The sequence below is a fragment of the Anoplopoma fimbria genome, chromosome 12, assembly GCF_027596085.1.
Source record: "Anoplopoma fimbria isolate UVic2021 breed Golden Eagle Sablefish chromosome 12, Afim_UVic_2022, whole genome shotgun sequence".
Classification (NCBI taxonomy): Eukaryota; Metazoa; Chordata; class Actinopteri; order Perciformes; family Anoplopomatidae; genus Anoplopoma; species Anoplopoma fimbria.
The window spans coordinates 11,626,630-11,646,267 of NC_072460.1; the positions used below are offsets into that span (position 1 = coordinate 11,626,630).

General features: G+C 41.6%; 1 protein-coding gene across 1 annotated transcript; it reads right to left on the reverse strand.

Annotated features, from left to right (window-relative positions):
- Positions 1-1,560: 1,560 nt before the first annotated feature.
- Positions 1,561-6,657, reverse strand: gpr157 (G protein-coupled receptor 157). Its single transcript, XM_054609682.1, has 4 exons — positions 6,059-6,657; positions 3,868-4,081; positions 3,098-3,292; positions 1,561-2,599 (listed from the first exon to the last, which is right to left on the reverse strand). The coding sequence occupies exons 1-4, from the start codon at positions 6,433-6,435 to the stop codon at positions 2,381-2,383; spliced, it is 1,005 nt and encodes a 334-aa protein (XP_054465657.1). The 5' UTR covers positions 6,436-6,657; the 3' UTR covers positions 1,561-2,380.
- Between the last annotated feature and the right edge of the window lie 12,981 nt (positions 6,658-19,638).

A 19,638-nucleotide genomic window follows, 5' to 3' on the forward strand; every position in this document is an offset into this window, starting at 1 on the left:
ATTCTCTGGTTCTGATGTGTCACTTTAATATCTTACTTCCTAATTAGTCACCCACTTAGACCAGTAACCTCTCTTTTTGTGTATCTAGAGTTTCTGATGTTTTATGTTACCTGTGTGAACATTGTTCTGTCACTTCTTATCTAAATAGACTGTTGCAGCTCTGAACTATTACCCATTACCTTTAGTGGACAGTGCATTTGAGAATTGGCTCTAAAACCACTAACGCAGCCAAATGAACAGCCTATGTTGTGAAAAAAATATTACTTCCATTATCTTAACTGGTGAATGGTCACCCCATCCAGTGTAGTATGGCCCTCTGGTACTCTTTAACTTAATGAATTAAGTGGGCAGAGAGCCAGCGGGGGAGAGAGCATAAACCCCCTTCCTTAAGTGTTTCCACGAGATCCAGTTACTTCAACGTCAGCCAAATCTCACAACCGACACAATGGATTAATTCCTGCAGGAAATACAGTGTCGACGGTCTGCCGTCCTCAAGGACAAAAAGCATTTCACCGGTCGTTTTTGGATGTCATCAGCATAAACAGCATTCACTTCCTCCCGTTTTCCCAGACCTGGTATCCAGTGCTCTGTCAGTGTTACTGATGGTCCTGAGAGAACGAACTCTGCACTGTTTCACATAACTTAAAACCACAGATGGAATTAGACTGAGGGAAAACTCCTTATCTCATATTTTATGTGTAGATATGTTTTTAATATTTCTAATATAAACAGCATAAAGTCTCCATGTTCTGGAAATAATGTCTGAGAACTAGCTCTCCTCATAAAAGCACAGGGTTGTTTTTAGTGTAATGAAAAGTCTGGCTGACCTGATATAAAGGCTTATTACAACAAAATTACCCACTTCTGCATTGCCTAATTCATCAAACAGGCCAACAGAGACCATGCAAGATATATTAATCCAGGTTCTATGATGCCACCTTCATAAACTGAACAAGTGCTTGCCCTCTGTGCGAGTCACACAAACAATAATCACTTGAGGATAATAGAAAATTAGCGGTCAAGAAGGTGGAGTTTCTCCTTCCTCACCTCTCTCAACAATCGCCACAGTATAAATCTAATTTCAATGTAGCTCATCATCTCTGAGGCAGACACATTAAAACTCAATGGATCTTAGACAATATTTCAAAAGCTGAAGGAACTATGGGAAGTGGCGCTGTGGCTGGGAGCCACGTCGTTCCCATGAGCCCTGTGGGGTTCGGTGGGTTCAAACTCCTCGTTGGTATGCGTTCGGCCTGTAGCTTGGTCAGGGGGAAACGGGAGCCAACAACAGCGGGGGTCAAAGGAGAAGTGAGGCTCACAGGAAAGGCTCAGGTTTCAAGGAGGAAGGATGGCATGTGATGATAGATCACACATCCTGACCACAATGACAGTAATGACGTTAGCTTAATTTTGGCAACACGTCAAACACTGATGGGGTTTTGCAACTGATGACAAATGTTGTAACTATGAAGTTAGGCAAGGAATGACATCTGATATCAAGGGACTGAATACCAGATATGAGGATCATAGGAGAATGTTTTTATACTTTAATGTAACATTTAATATGCTTTTGTGAATTGAACACTGACAGAAAACTGTGTTCTTAATATATGATTTACTTTTCTTTAAAGACACGAACAGACATAATCGAGTTTCGTTCAAACAAATACCCAAAGTTATATTGGACATGAGTAGGAGTTTTATTTTTTAGACCTGACCTGTTTTTTTGGGGGAGAATTAAAGTTACATTGCAAACATATTCACGGGATAATAAACTCAAAATTTAAACAAACAAAGGTGTAACTGTAAGCTATACAAAAAGATTGCAGTTTCTTCTCTAACAGACCAGCAGCAGTGGTCAGCTTGAGTTCATGGTGACAGGTTTTCACTTTGGAAAATAAACATTCATTGAACACACTTCCAGCATCATTGTCTTCTACATCATTCATCCACTACTGAGTACAAAAAAGATTTGATTAACTATGATATGACTAAATGTTATTTTAGGTCACTCTGACCTTTCGCAACATCTTTCAAGCCAACAGGCTTTGATAGTGGAAAGATAAGATTAAGGGTGGGTTCTCACTTAAAGCTTTCTGTGACAGTTCACTATCAGTGACAATTGTGTTCATCACTTAAAGTGAAAATGTTGTACAAAAAAAAAAAAAAAAATCCTTCACCAATTGCAGGTGCACAACCCAGAAATACAACCCTCATTACCCAAAGTGCAGACACTTTTGACGTTCCTTGTGACACAAATGTGCATGCGCCTGCAGAATCCCCAACCTTCTTTGCAGCCACTTGCTGTAATGAGGTTCAATGTGAAGCAGAGACCTCCACCGAGCCCTCCACCTTCGTTCGTCTTCGCATCCACAGAATGTCATCGATCAGTCCCGACTCGACTGGTGCTGTCCTCCTCCCTCTGGGTGGAGGTGTCCCGTCCTGGCAGCAGCCTGTGAGGGGCGCCATGCGAGTGCTGCTCGTCTTCTCGACTCTTGGAGCAGCAGCAGAGCGCGGCGCAGAGGCGAGTGCGGATCGGCCGAGTAAGCAGTACGAACATGATGCAGTTGGCTGCTCCCTGCGAGGTGTTGCCAATTCCCTGTTGGGTCCAAACAAAAGCCTTTAAGGGTAGTGATATATATATATAACACAATTTCTTATGAACTATTGTATTATTATATGAAATATATTATTTTACACACACACAGTAACAATAGGATGTAATATAACGGTCTAGGAAAGTATGACATAATAACGGTTTATTGTAAACTTTGAGTTTAATATAATTTGAAAAGTTATGAATGCTACTTTTCAGATGTCCAAACCTATCAGTCAACACAGGAAGTTTTATGATGAATGTGTGATGATTCACAGACTTGACAGCATGCAATCATCACAAGTTTAACAGCACATAAACAACCCACACATATGTGCTGTCATACACAAAACAACTCTTATACAGACAAAATCTAAAGGGTGAGCAGTATTAACAGAAACGAGATAAAAATACATTGTAGGTTAGAAATTTAGATTAAAGAGAATTAGCATACATCGTCTCTTTTGGGCGTCATTGGTTTTAAAGAGACTTTAAACTCACATGTAGAGTGACCAGCACTGGGTTCTGTCTGGCTGGAGAGTCAGCGAGCAGCAGTATGAAGCGCACTGTGCTCCAAATGCGCAAGGCGATGAAGATGATGGGGATGAGTGTTAGCTTCATATCAGCCATGGAGGAGAAGGAGTTGGAAGGAGGCCTGTTGGCCAGGATGGGGCGGTACTCAGACAGCGCAGCATGCTGAGTCAGAGACCAGATTTCATAACAGCAAAAAGAAAAAAATATATTATATTTTGATACACAAAGCAGAGACTGAAATAGAAAGAGATGTGTAGAGGATAGCAGATGGTTTTTTTTACAACGTGATAGCTGCTTGAGGCAGACTTAATGTAAAAACAAGAGGTTGTGTCTCTCATTCCCTCTCTATAAATGTGCTCTTTGTTATATCTTCAAAAACAGACAACTTGGAGGCCAAGAGCTAACAAACAACTTTTGTAACGTTTCTTTTATAGCTGAATTCCTGTAATTGGAGAAACAGAATCTTTGAAAATGTTTTGTTATTTTTTTACTGCACAAAAAATGGCATTTACATTTCATTTTTATACATTTCTTGCTCTTTCATCTGGGTTTCTAGGTACCCAGGTGATGATTTAAACAAATAATACAAATAGAATATGGTTTATTTTATATAAAGAGAATTCAATATTTTCAATCGATCAGGTTTTTTTCTTTTGAATTCCACTGCCTTTGCAATCAGCTGTCATAAGAGCAGTGTATGTAATCTGCAGCTGCATTCGGCTAGCAGGTATCCTCACCGCTATGTGGATGTGCCTCTTGATCAGGATGTAGAGGACAGGCAGGGTGAGGTAAGCCAAGAACTCCCAGATCTTTCCAGTCAGCAGCATCCACAGGACCCGGTCAGGAGTGTGGATCCTGACCCAACACCAGCCCACCGACACCTCCGACGCATCGTAGCCAATCTTGTTCAGGCTCACGGCCGCAACAGTGATGGCCAGAGGGACACCCCAGCTAGACCACGAAACAGAGGGTTCAGAGGATTAAACTTAACTTCTTCAAAAGGTCAACTTCCTATCTTTAAACATCTACTTAAAGTTTGTACATAAATGTTTGGAAGGCTCAATATCCACAAATGTTGCAAAGACATGTGACGCCATGTGATAGATTATCTTGTGCTTAAGGCTTGTGTTAGTTACATGATGCACTCTGCAGGGCCATGCCAGTTGTGTTGCTTTAGCTTTGTGCATCATAAAAACACTTAATGCTTTCACTTTAAGAAGCAATGTTTATACCCAAAGCATTACTTCTAATCTTAAAACACCAATTCAAAAGGATACCATGTGTTTGTGTGTGTGTGTGTGTGTGTGTGTGTGTGTGTGTGTGTGTGTGGTATGTATACAAGCCTTGATGAATGGCTCTGTTGTAGGATATTCAATTCAATGGAACGTTTGAGAATTCACAGAAGCAAAATTAGAATGACAACCCTAAACACCGCGTTGAGGCGTACTCATGGGTGAAAATGTTCTTTTGTCCAAAAATAGATCAATTATGCAGTGCTACACCACAGCAAATGGACTCCCTTCTTACATCTTCACAATAAACATGAACAGCAGGAAATGAAAGAAGGAAAACCGACACAAGGGATGAAAAATATGAGAGCATTCAAAGTAAAGTCTAGTTTATAATAAAGGAAGTGGTTTGCTAAACTTGTTAACAACCTTCAATTAGATGCCTGAGAAACATTTTTACAGATTTGTGTAGCAGTGAACTGTTTTTAGTTGGGGAGACTAAAAAACATGCAGGATTTAATTGGTCAGCTTGTCAGTAATTGATAATGATTAAAAATGATAATGTCTGTCATATGCATATCATACCCCTCACTCTCTCCCCACTTTCTACATTGCCCTCTGTTAAATATATGTGAATAAATGAAATATGCATAATGTTGTGTGGTACATCAAGCATCATTTTATGATAGAATCTAATAATTTTGGAAATCTATTCAGTTTAAATGTAAAAGAATATAACTGAATATGTTGTTATTGTCTACATGTTGGTGCCTATTAAAAACATCTTTGTGATTATTTAAAGGAGTTGATTTTCCCAATTTGTTATCTAAAAGGCTGAAAGGCAGGGTTGGTATTCTCTAGGAACTAGAAAGAGTACTCTAGATTGTAAAAATCACGGGGAAGCATCATAGTTTCTATGCAGAAAATAATGAGGTACCAGCTAATCTTTTAAATCACCTTTTATTAAATTAGATTTGAGATCCATCCATATCTCTCAATGTGATTGCACTGAAATGTGTATTCTGTCTTACTCAATCTAGCCTCTTTTTCAACTTCTATTTCATTTTACTCTTTTCCAATACTATTATATCTATTTTTACATTGCCTTGTGTTGCTTTAGATCCTGTCTTGATGTATTTTATGTCTCATATAAAGCTCTTTGAATATGAGCTTTATGCACTTGCCTTGTTTTGTGACAAACAAAACAGGTCAAGGCCATTTTTACAAAATCATATTTCTAAATATATCTGAAAAACCACGAGGCCCCTTTGTGGTGAAACAGAATACGTGCGCGCCCCCCCCGACTCGAGGTTGTTACCATGGAAACGTAGATGTGGTCGCTACGGTAGCCTTGAGTAGCTAGTGAGGCTGACTGTCGTAAAGTCAGTCTCTCTTTTTTACATGAGCAAACTAGACCAGTATAACACATAAACTAAGCCGAAACCAGCTTGTGTTCTCTGTTTTCTTCTTCTTTTAAGGAAGCAGGTTGCCAACTTGTTTTGGTTTTGCTGTCCAACATCAATATTATAATAATTTCTTAACTTTACGTTAGGTGGTCACCGGGCTACTGTCCCAGGATGCTTCGGGGTACTAGAGCCATACACTCTTATGGTAAGTGTCCCTGGCCCATAGTACACTAGTAGCTTACAACTAGCATAGCATCCGTTAAGAAGGGAACTAACCACCGTAACTTACTCACCTGACAAGGTGGAAAAACAACACCAAGCTGTCGGCCGCTCTCTGGCTGGACCTCACGATGAACACGTACAGGTAGACCGCGATGGCCATGGTCCAGAAGAAAGAGCTGGTGTTGGCGAACGTGGATATGGCTCCTTGAGCAACGCAGTCCAGCGAGTCGGTGCGGAAAACCCTCCAGACCCCGAAGGCGTAGGAGACGGCGGACAGCCAGTCGGCCACCGAGAGGAAGACCAGCAGCCTCCTCGGAGTCGTCCTCAAGTCCGACCAGAAGATGTAGGTGAGGATGATCAGCGAGGAGCCCAGGAACGAGAGCGCGCATGAACACAGGACGATCACCTGCTCAGACAAGTACACAACTGTGTGATTCCCATCTGCCATCGTTGGGTGTGATGAGATCAACGTGCAGTAATGTTCGTAAACACACACACATACACACACTACTCTATCATGTTGTAGTTATTATTATTATTACCACAGTCTCTCCGCATTGTGTGGCCTTAAAGCCAGAAGAATCGAGCTAAATGACTTCAGAAAAACTTCGTCCATTGCTTTAGAGGCAGCCAAAGAAACTTTTCCTCCAGAGTTTAACCCCTCCCTCCCCGCTGAGCCAACAGCAACCCAAAGCAGAAGTCAGTCAGCTGGTAAAAGTCTATTTTTGGCTCTAATGCTCTTCACTTGTGCAACCCTAAAGCTATGACAAATTGTCTCAAAAAACAGATGACAGTTTGTAATTGTTCTTATTCCAGGCATACAAAAGAACAAGCGTGCTTAACACGTAGCACTGTTTTCACATGGGAAAGGACTGAGTGCTCATCAAGCTTTATTTACTTCATGTCACATTTCCCATTAAAGCTTAGCATAACAGTAAAAGTGCTTTACAAAGTGCAAGGTAGTAAAACAATCATATAAAAGAAATAACTTACAATTGTAAAAACAGAAAAGAGTTCATAAAAAAAACTTCATCAGGTAAGATAAGACAATAAATCACTTAAAAGCACATTTGCGCTAGGGCTGAATTCATCAAAACATTTAAGGATATATATTATTTGTTTCAAAAAAATGATATCAACAGAATTGGAAGCTGGAAAGCGTTTTTGTTTTTGCTAATGCCATGTCTGTTCTTGTGTGTAAATGTATAAAAGCATCAATAGGCATCCCACAAATTTTAATTTGGACTGCAACTAATGATTATTTTCCTTTTCAATAAATCTTACATTTTGGGGTCAACTGGATTAATTGTATGTCCAAATAATCATCTTGATAATACTAAAAAAAGCCTGTCACAATACATAAGAACCCAATATTATGTCTTTTAAACTATATATATATATATATTATATAACTTTATATATATATATATATATATATATAACTTGTTTTGTCTGACCAATACCACAAAATCTGAAAGTATTTAATTTACAATTACAAAAAACAAAAATAAATGGCATATCCTCCAGTTTGAGGACCTGGAAGCACTGAGTGATTTTTTTTTTGCTTTGCAAATGATTGAAATGATTTATAGATTTATTTATATCAAAATGTTACCAGTTGTATTTCTGTTAAACAATTAATTGATCATTTCAGCACTAATACCTGTATGTTAATATTTAGGTGTTCCGCAGAACATATGAATTCTCTATATTTCCCAGCCTTGTGCTCTATTGCAATCTTAACTGACTGAATCCTAACTGAAATTTTTGGAAAGTCCACAGTAAAACATTGCATTACTCATCCAACATGTAAGCTTTCCTAGAAAACGGTCACCCTAAGTGAACAGGGACTGTCTTACCATTCTGGGCAGTAAAATACTTTTAAAATTAAATTATTATACAAATTGAATTACAATGTGCCGCTGGTGGTCACCTTTTTCCTCAAAGTAAATTGCCTTGTCATCAAGCAGGTCATTGGGACAGGCCCTCAATAATACAGTACATATTTGAGGCATTTTTGATAATTGAGTAATGTCTTCCGTGCTTTGTGTCGAGCAGCTGTTAAATCTTTGGCCGACTTGAAATTGTGATACCAAAGAGTTGCAGTGCAGACAGATTTAAAGCAATAAAGCAACGACCTTGTGTGAGAGCAGGATTTTACTGCTTCTGCATTGCTGCAACCCGCGAAAAAACTGCAAGCTCTTTTTGTGTTTGCAGCAATGCAGTGGCGCAGTGTCTTTTCCTGCAGTCTGCAGCTATCACATCAGCATTATCATGAGAATTACACATGACCAACAAACCGTTTTACAACACACTATTTTCCAGCAAGTTTTAACAACTAATCATCCAATTAATCTGTGAATCTGTAGACAAAGGCTGTATTCTGGATCTTAAATAAGGAGCACACTATACGTTTAGCTGCGTCTGCGTTTACTTTGTGTATCTGGGAAAACCTAAATTAGAGTGCACCTGGCATATAGGCCGTTCTGCCTCATCTCATTAAGACTTCTCTGTTCGCATGGCAACATTATTTTTCAATGGTCTCAAAGAGCTGCTCTGACAGTCAGAGTGTTTATTCAACAACATTTATACATTATTAGGAAGTGCAAGTGTACTGTGAAAACAAACAAGACCAATTAATAAATCTTTATGTTGTGTCAATTTTATTTACTCCTTTTTTTGCAATTATATCTTACGGCATAAAGACATTATATATATAACTAATTAATTTGGAATACACACACAATAACCACAAAAAGTACTTACAACTCATGAAGCAAAATTATATTAAGTGACTAAAACATCATGCATTTGAAACTAAAAAGTATGAATTTCAAGTCAAGGTAAGCCAAGCCATATTTTCTGAATAAAGGATTTTTTAGATTTTCGTATTGGAAAAAAAAAGAAGTAGGTTTTACAGATTGCTGCAGTGTTAAATGAACAAAAAGCATGCTGACACATTGATTTCTGTCACAAGATGGCAGCAGAGGACTGTTAAAGTACAATAAGTAGAAGTTTGATGCTTTGATCCAATTGTAAATATCGTAGAGGCTTTCCTCAGTTAAGTGTCATCACACAAGTAAAAACTTACAGTAGCAGCAGACTCCGTTTTGGCTACAGTGCTGATTCACGTTTTTTTGCTCCCTCTCGTGATGGCTCTGATCCCGGGGCCTCTTATTGCGAAGAATTTCTGCGGCAGTATACTTGCTGATTGCTTCGTTCTCACTCCTCACAACAACCAGCTAAGACACTGCCAGAGAAACACCCACAGCAGCCGCATCCAACCGTCTGTCTCTCCGCCTGCCTCTCCCCAGCAGGACACTGACTGGTATTTGCCGTACACCTTCACCCGTGAGTCTGGCATTACAGACGCTCACACTTTTCATGCCCAGCTTCCTGGTGGTAGCGGTTGTTGGAAGGCAATGGCCCCACACTAAAAGCCCCAGGGGGTGGCGTGGTCCTATGCCAACAGCATGAAGCTCTATAAAAGAATTAGGAGAAAATAATTGATTAACAATTTGTCTATGGAATAAACCTAATTTGACCATAATAAATTGTAAAGTAAAACTAGAATAAATATCGGTTTCTTTTTGGGAATCATGCATTAAAATTTAAAGAGGCACTCGCCTGCCTAACTCTGTTTTATATAACTGCGATGCATTGATAAGTTTACGCTCCGCTGCCCAAAGTGAACCCAAAGCTAGTTCCCGAACAGATTCTTGATACTCCTCTAGCCTTTTACGCAGCATCACTTTAAGTGCACACAACTTGGGCAAACGCAAAAACCCACAAACTAAGAATAGACTTGCCATGACTCATGACTTTGCAACAAAAAGCTCTGTTTTATTTAGCTCTCATCTGTTCGTGTATGTTTGGCTATCTGTTCAACATGAGTACCATATAATGTTTACCTGAGGGGCTATAATCCCCTTGCTATCAGTTGTGTTTGCGCACTGCAGTGCTATTTTGGGCCGGCTGACCACTCCATACTGTCCTCTCCCTGTGGACTCTGCTTTGCTGACAGGACAACATGGATACTATGAACAATCTGCAGTCACTAGCACATGAAGGAACAGAGGGATCTATGAAGGATAGAGAGGTGTCGGGTGGGATGTTGGGAATACATACAATTGGATGAACGTCCTCTATCTTGAGCTTGAACTTTACCGATCGAATCTAGCAGCAATGCTATTTGTAGCGCTCCATGTCTGCTTTAGGTGCATTTTATGACGCATATTTGGTTGTATAACTGGAAATTCCTCGCTTTATGGGTGGTTAGAACATCTTGACCCAAAGTCAAAAAGAGAATTTAGATACTTCAAAAATAAGATTTTTGATGCCCTGAGGCTGATTCTAACACTAAATATTTTATTTGTCTCTCCCTCTCTTACACACACGGGCAAGTGATGTCCCCTGACAAACATCGGCTTTCAGTTCACCAAGTTTGTCTCTTTGTGGCGAGCCAGAAGCTGCCCTCCCTGAACACATGATGACAGGAATTCCTTCCTGCTCAGGGCTTGATATAATCCCTAATACAGGATTGAGTAATGCCGGTGAAAACAACACCCTTCTTGCTAAATGAATGACTGGCTGCTTCACTGCATCACAAAGCAAACAGCCGCAGCAGGAGCAGCAACCAGCCTCGACTCACAAACCTATTCACAAATATGTTTCAGGCTTCAGGCTGGGTTCGGATTTACTCACAGGATGTCATCTTACTATATTTGTACTACTGGCCAAACTAAAAAAATAATGGTAGTAGGAAATTTGTTAACAAATATTAGTGTGAGGTGCGGATGAATATTGACTTAATTAATATAGATTTTCAGGTTTGCCAGGTTAAAAGACATGTAACAACTCTTAATTTAGGATATTATTTTTGGTTACACTAATATGACATAAGGTGTAGGCTTAATCAAAGATATTAATATACAGTTAGCATGCGTCCTAAAATAGGCAGCAGCAGTGGGATACTGAAATTAGGACTGAGAGGCTTCGAGAGATATCCAAACAAGGAACAAGATATGGCTGCAACAAATAATTAACTTATTAGTGACTAATCTGCAAAAATATTTTCTCAATTAATCTCCTTTCCTTAAATCCAAGGTGGCGTCTGCTTTCTTTCATTTTTCTTTATATTTAATAGCACATAAAACGGAACATTTAACAAATAGATATAAATATATAACAATTCAATACGCAAGAGAGACCAGAAGCCTAAAGGGCTTATCACAAGTCTCCCCAGTTTGGATTTAAACAATAAAATGAACTAAACTTATAACATATAGCTAATTTAATGTTTTTTTCATGAGGCTATATTTTTGAGTTCAGATGACCTTAAAACGCTACTGCTAAATTAAATTTAGTCTGGCTTATTTTATTTGATAATAAATTGCTTATATGAGAGGTTAGTTTTTAAAAGTAGCATTTATGTAAGTGTACTGATTTGAGATATTTAACATTCTTAAATGTTGATATTTGTCAGTTTATTAGAGTAGTAGTGTCATAGTGTAAAACTCCACAAAATGCAGTGTTTGTCTTAGACTGGCATTTGTTTAAGTAACCATTTAGCTCTACAGTTCATGACAGGTTCAACCTACAGATTCCCATCAGTAACACGGTAGATTTCCCATCACAACACCAGAACAGACTCAACTATACACAGATATTATACACCCCATCGTCCTGAACGAGCTCAGTCCCTCTGCTGTCAGGCCTCATATACTGGAAAACACATTGACCCAGCTACCATACATCATCAACCCCGTACACTATACTTCACCTCGCTCCTCTCCACTGTGCATTTCTTGGTCGTTCCAGTGTCGGCTATCAACGCTCAAACAGTCATGCTTCCCCGCTGCAGTTCCATTCCACCAACCTAATCATCTTATGGCTAACAATGACACCAGTATTTACTTTAGAGCCATGTTTCTGAACAATGCTACACATGACAAGCATACCGATGGCGGGCCTGCTGCTGGAGCTTAGCGTCCTTTGAGATTTATGTAGCACAAGTACGTATATTTGCTTTAGCTTTTAGATGTTTTCATTTCAAGGTAACCATTCAAATCCATTGCTTAAGGGATTTAAATTGATAGAAAATTATTAGAAGTAATAAAAACCTTGTAATGACATGTTTTCTCTACCTTTGTTGTAAAGTTTTGTAACCTTTTTGGGTTGATAATTGGTTTGACTTATCAGTATTGCAGTCTGTTATTTATTATATGGTTTTGAGTCTTGCCCGATGTGCGCACTTCACCCGGTTACCAGAAAACAGTAACTATGTGCCGGCTTGACGACACACAAGTAATAAACACAGCTCATAGTACATAGTAGGACACCAAATGATTATCATTTGAGCCGCTTGAGTGATTTATGTATTTGAATTTTGACAGGCACACAAGTTTTTATCGTAGAGCTAATCAGTGTGACTGTGTCGATAGTTAGTTGAGGTTGTCTTTTTCCGCTTTGAACTGTACAATACATGTAATCTTCCTGACTCAAACATTGATTGTCATTTTGTGAGTAGAAACTCAAATCAGCTCTGTCTCCCCTCCAGTATTTAACCAGATATCATTCAGTTGTGACACATGAGGAATTATGAAGTCTGTATCTCTTTGGTCTCTGCTTTTCAGGAAGGAGAGGCAGCCTTCTGGGTCTACCGATGGAAACCGTCTCTCAGTCTGAACAGAGGAGAAAATAACAACAACAACAACAAAAACAACTGTCCTTCTCTGTGAGGATCAAACCGTGGTCAGACAATGAAGGCCGAGTCCCTTGGGGACATGGGAAAGGGTCAGTAGTGGTTCTCTGTACAGAGGTAACTGTGCCACTGTGTGATTGGTAACCGTGTGTTTGGGCTGCTCTGCATTCGGTAACCTTTTGTATAGTTACCATGGCATCATGTTAGCATCAAGACTCGGCTTGGACGCTTCCCAACACTTACAGCTGTGCACTTCAAGATTTCATTTTCTCATTTATACTTCAATCAAATGACAGGCCTTATTTTAGCATATTTTGATTTCCCCACACTAATTAGTGTTTCTAAAGTTTTACATTAAATTAAAGGAGCGCTGTGATCCTCTTTGCAATAACAATTAACCTAGACGTTCACAGAATACTCAGTAGTAATATATGTCAGAGGCTTTTTATCCTTACTAAGTTTTAACACTCACCAATCACAGAGGCAGCAGCAGAGCTCCTCCATCCAGGCTCGTGTCCAGGGAGCGCACTCTGGCGTTGACCTCAGCAGGAGTCAGTCCACGGGTGCAGTAGGGTTCTCTTATTGTGTGGGTCACTTCACACTGGCAAACTGTTGACCACAAGCCAGTCCTCTCTTTCCCTCTCTCCCTGTTGCTGTGTCTCTCTGCTTCACTCAGGCAGTACAACAAGTCAAGGCATGTTCCAACACGCCACCAACAGCTGGACGGGTGTATGAGCCTGCTCCTAGACAGGAGGGGGAGGGGCAGAGGATCAGAGAGGGGGGAAGCCCAGAAAAAAACCCCAGCATGACTCAGCCTGCTTCAATCAGTTAGCATGCACAGCTTTTACTTTGAGCTCTTTAACACATGGAGGAGTTATTGTTTGAAGGTACATTAAGATCAATTTTGGGGGTGACATGGTTAAGTAGGTTTCTTCGCAAAATCAGAGGTGGTGAGATGATGTCAGGGATGAGGGCAACTGACTGAAAAAGACAAGAAGAGAAGAACGTTGCTGTATTGGACTGACTTGTCAGATCAACTTTGCGATGTCATAGATCATAAAGAAGTATAGTTTGCCTGCAGGCAAAGACTTCTTTCTCTTTTCTCTGCCCAGAAGGCGGAAGCACTTCATAATGTTGCCTTTCTTTCCTGGCTGATGCAAAGTCCTCAGTCTTTAGTGGTAAGCTGGAAGGATGCAAGTCAAATGAATACAAAGCAGTAATGTTTTTCATTCATTCTCTTATCAGCAAGAGGTTCTGCTTTCTTTATATCACAGCAGAATTAATAGTTTACAGAAGCCGTAACCGGGCACCGGCACAGAATGCGGATGAATGCTGCTGATTCATCAAATCATCTTATAACCAAAGTAGTTAAGGCCATATCAATTACAGATGAAGCTCATCACTATGAATTACATGACAACATCTTAAGGAATGCATTAGCAAAGATACGAAAAACCCATGAAATATTAATGTTTTCCTAGATCTGTGATGTTTAATGTCAAATATTAATTTAAAAAAGCAACTCATTAGTGTACCCGAGGAAGAACCCTTTTATCTGATCCATCAGAGAGAGATATATACAAATGTACATTTCATCCTATTTAACTACTGACACATTCAACCGTATCAAATGTGCAGAATCATCACCGTCCATGAGTGCTAATTATGCAGAGCTGCTCTGATGCAAGCAAGGAGGGTTGATGCCAGTTCATCACTGCTGTAGAGGAAGTTGATCACTAGGCAGATTCTGGGTGCAGCGGCAGGAACCAGCTCAGCAAAACTCACCTGCTACAATATGGTCCCAGTCTGGCTGCCTGAGCATCTCTGAAGCCCTGTACTGTACATCACTGGTGCTGCAGCCCGTCAGAGGACTGATGACCTTAACAGCAAAGTCACTATGATGTTACATCCAGAAAGAACTCAAACCACTTTGCTGCTGCTTGAATGTTTGTCTTTTCCCTGCTGACAGCAACTAAAGAAGCTGTACAACTTTGTAAAAGAGCAGAAGAGGCGTATTTGCCTGCAGATACTTGCTTTCATTTATTGGAAGGGTTGAAGCGGCACTGCACTGCTCAGCAGCGTTTTGACAAAGTGCTACCAGTAGTTTCACCAACTGAGTTGGTTCTTAATTTATGGAAGCATGAGCTATCTGTTTGAACAAGAGTGAAATATGGACAATCGTTGAACTGCCCCACTCGCAGGAAATTATTTTCGTCACATAAAAGTGTAATTTATTAATTTATTCAACCTCCTACCTGGGACACAGACTGCAGGTGAGGTTTCACTTGCATCTGTGTTAGTCAAAAGGAGTCGTGGGGGGGGAAGGAGCCCCTAGCCCAGCAAGTTCAAAGCTTGCTGCATTGATTACATCATCGGAACTGGAGTGCTGGAACGGGACAATGCACCATCGGGGGTGGGGGTGGGGGGAGGCAACTAACTAATCTCTCTCATGCCTCCCCATGGAGCTTCATGAGCAGCGTGCGTGCGTGCGTGTGTGTGTGTGTGTGTGTGTGTGTGTGTGTGTGTGTGTGTGTGTGTTTTATCCTCTGTCTCTTGACTTAGCCTCGTCCGGTCCAGAGTGAGACGGCCTGCTCTCCCTCATTTACCACCACTGTCTCACGTGGCTGAAGAACTGTCTGTGTCTGAGAGAGAATGATGTGCATCCCTGTGTTTCTGTCTGTCTGTTGTGTGTGTGTGTGTGTGTGTGTGTGTGTGTGTGTGTGTGTGTGTGTGTGTGTGTGTGTGTGTGTGTGTGTGTGTGTGTGTGTGTGTGTGTGTGTGTGTGTGTGTGTGTGTGCGTGTGTGATGTTAGAGGCCCGGCTGCAGGAACTCAGCTGCTGCAGGACACTGCAGGATTGCTGCTCTTCTGCTGGCTCACTGGCTCTGGCTTTCTCTCTCTCTATCTCTCTCCCCCTTCTCTAGTCACTCAGGCAAATTGCTCAAGGAGGATGGTGAGAGCATGTGCTGCATACTTTTTCAGTAGGGGAGAGGGTGTGAGTGGAGGAGGGAGGAGGAGGAGAAGGAGGAGGAGGCAGAATCACAGAGGTGCAAAGCATGCCGGTGAGGCGCTGTGCTGGGCAACTGTACCTCTGAGAGAGACTACAGTGGAGAAATTGGAGACGAGGAAAGGGGGAGGGAAGAGGAGGAGAGCGGGCGGGAGGTGGGGGGAGGGCAGAAGTGAGGTGCAAGGAACATCAGGTGAGTGCGGCAATTTCCTTTGCTGGTAGTGCAGCACCCCCCCTCAGTGCAAGTGTGAGCAGGAGAACTGCAGATGTTCCAAAATGATGTCAGGCTCCGGATGTGCCGCGTACCCGATGTACAGTTAGCTATCACTCTGTTTCCTCGCACTCGCCTGCCTGCAGTGGGGAGAAATCCAAAGGCCCAGAGATGCTTTGGACTTCTGCCTCACAAAGCTGACAACGCAGGTCTGGCTTTTTCAAGGTCTTAGCACAGTTACCTGAGGTGAACTCAGAGCAGACCAAGACAAAATTTTAAACTGACTTTCTTTAATACGTCGTTTTTTAGCGTTTGAAAAGGCTCGCACTTGAGCGTAGACAGTGCAATATGGCATAAAAGACAAAAGCGGTAACACTGACTTTTAGAGAAAGAGTATCTGAGCTGCTGCTGCAGAGATATTACCCAGAGTATTTCTGCTCTGAGAGACAAATAAAAAAACACTTCACTACAAACAAACTCTCTAAAACTCTGCCCTGGTATCCACTTTCAGGATGGCAGAAAAGTAGCTACAGCACAACTTCATGACTGCACCACAGCTCCCCTGTCCCATGCAGGCCACTCTAGCCTCATTCCCCCATTTTCAGCGTACTGACACCCACTGTTCAGGACCACTGATACAATAGATCATTCTTTCCGGTGCCCAGCACCATATTTACAACAAACACATGCAGATAAATAAACCCACAAGCACCAGAAAAAAAGTATGGAGCCGGGACTATGTGTACTTTTCTAAAAGCTAAGTCAGCAAAGATGAAAGTCCCTTCTAGTGGAGGAAACTCTCTGCGTCCTGGTTAGTCTATTTGTCCTTGTGTCAAATGCAGAGTCTTCTTAACCCGGCCGCTATCTGACACGCCGACTGCTATTTCCAGCCTGTACCATGTGTTAAACATGGATGAGGGAGCAGTGGAACCTGACTGCTAACTGACTGGCTGGCTGGCTGGCTGGCTGGCTGGCTGGCTGGCTGGCTGCTGCCTGGTTATTACTGGTGCAGAGGAGGCTGATAATGTTGAGACAGAAGCAGCCGGGAGCTTCAACACCGCAGGCATGCACACAAACCAACGTACGTATATACACATCCAATAAGGCTGATTTAAGAAGTGTACCATTCTATGAAAGAGGTAGACACAGAAGAAGACAATATTAAAGGTAAATAAGGAAAGAGAGAAAATATTTACCCACTGATGAGTCTCGGATGGCATCACACACGCCGGGCGGAGAGGAGGAAAACTTCTCTGCACTCACTCTGAGCCTCTTGGTTGCTGGTGATGTGCCTTTCATGGCGCTGCAAAGTTGACTGCAGCATTGCCTCCTGAACAGAATGACATTGTTTGCACTCTCTCTCTCCTCCTCCTCCTGTACGCGCTCGCTCCCCCTCCTCTTCTTTGCACGCTTGCTGGCAGCATAAACTGCACAGCTCAGCAGTGTTCCCCCACTGCCGCAGCAGATCCTGCATGAGCTCTGCGTATCTGAGTGGGATGGGACTTTTAAAGGGGAATGCAACCTCCAGGGTCAGTGTGTGTGTGTGTGTGTGTGTGTGTGTGCACATCCTCAGTCTGCCCTCCTCTTCTCTCTGTCCACCTCTGCAACAACCCCCCTCCCCCCGCAACCCCCAGAGAATTTTCAGTGTAAAGGACTCCTCACAAGAGAGTCCCCCTCCACGCACACATAACGCTCCATCCCCTTTTATTCATTTTCACACTACAGCAAAAGCTGCTTTGAGATATGAGTGTGCTCAAACCTCAATGAGGAACAGTTTGCTACACAGAGAGGCCATCTCCTCTGTGATGTGTGCTTTGAAACTTGTCACAGTATGTCTGATATCTAATTTTCTAGAAGGATTTCTTCAGGTATGACTTGCAAAAAGATGTATTTGACAATTTAGGTCGCAAAGGTGACATTGCTTCAAGCTAATTTAAGAAGATAACAGACTTGGTCACTATTTTTGAAAAAAAATGATTGTTTGTCACATTGTGACGCACAAAAAATATGTGGTTACTTTCTTTTACCCATAAGCAATCATTAAGAATCATATATCAATCAAGTACGTCAACAAAGTAGAAAACACGAGGCGCGCCCCGGGATTATTGCACACAAACTGCCACACATTTCGACAAATTAGTAATAATCATGCAATCAGTTGGTGAATGTCGCTATCTAAAAGCTGCTATCTCAACACTCGCTCAAAGTTGCACGATTCTCAAAGGTGCAAAATTCCCTAAATAAAGTGAAATGTCCTTAATCTGCAATCCCTATTACCTGCCTTTCATTACCCAAGGTGCATTGCTCTACTGGTGCTATTCTGCAGTGCGCTGAAATATAGAAATATCTTGACCAACCAAATTTGTCTTTTGCGCGTTGCACAACTCTGTGGGAGTGAGATCATCCATCATTTAGTCAGCCAATAAGGTTGAGCTTCTCTTTCTGCAATGTCTTTACTTCGCAAAAAAATGCACATGGTAGTACCCTTCCCAGCTTTCAGTGGTGGCGTTTGCGATGTGCTGCATGGGCTTTGTATGGATAATGGTGACTTCATTATAAACGTGTTTTAGGCATCAGCCTCTGCAGCAGTGCAGCGCTCTCTGCTTCTCACTGCAGGAGCAGGGCTTTTTCTTTCATGACTTTGTTCTGCCTGGGCCCCCAGTTGAACCCTGTGATCTTTCATCCTCTGGCGCAAAATAAGGATCTCGATGTAACTCATATCAACCCTGAATCCATCAAGTCAAGACGTGTGCTTTCTTGTTTTAGGCACATTAGAGTTAGTGTTTTATATATGAAGGCTTTTCTCCCTCATTAGCCTGTATATCTGCCCGTATAAGATACGCCACCGCTGGAACAGATTGCTGAATCGGCAAAACTCATATAATGGAATAGCTCGGACTACCGTGGATCAGCTGCATGAGGCTGTCCATATCACTCAGCGTCAGTATAAATCATAGGGATGCATCATGCAAATGATCCATCAGCTGAGAGCGAAGCATCGTCCTCTGCATGTGCGATCTGCATGCAGTGCTGCTGCTGCTGCTGCTGCTGCTGCGTCGGTCTGCAGAGCCTCGCCGCATCTGTTCTCTCCTCTGTGCTCTGACACCGGGGAAAATGCTCCCGCCAGCATATCCCTCACATAGCCAGCACCATTCTCAGTAATGGCATCCCCTGTGATGAATAAGCCATGAGGAGGGGCCCTTTTACATGTCCTATTAGATTACCTCCCCATGCTTTACCTGGCTATACTGTCCCCTCATCGCCTTTAGCTCCACGCTCTTCTTAATATTCTCTCTGGTTAGCAAAGCCAAGGGCAGAGTGTGTAAATGTGTGTTAGGGCTCATAGATCATATGAATGTAGAAGTTTGAAGTTGAGTCATCTTTGCAGTTCATTGAATGTGTATATACACGACTCTCACTCATGTTTATGATTCACATTAAGTGCTGGGAAAACTGCCCGACGATAAGCATTTTTTTGTGGGTCGATCGGAAATGTTAACCTAAATAGGTGATTGGTTTGTTTTTTTTGTTCCTGGGATCATAGCAGGCCATAATCATTGTCTTATCAGACATGAGCTATAACAAACCTGACATAATGCTCATCTGAAGGATTAAAAAAATAAATCTAGTATGGGCACTCTTTACACATGCAGATAATGGAGTCAAGTCAGACCATTGGCTGGTGAGTTTGCATCTTTTTTTTGCCATTCACAGCCCATTCCTTAGCCCATT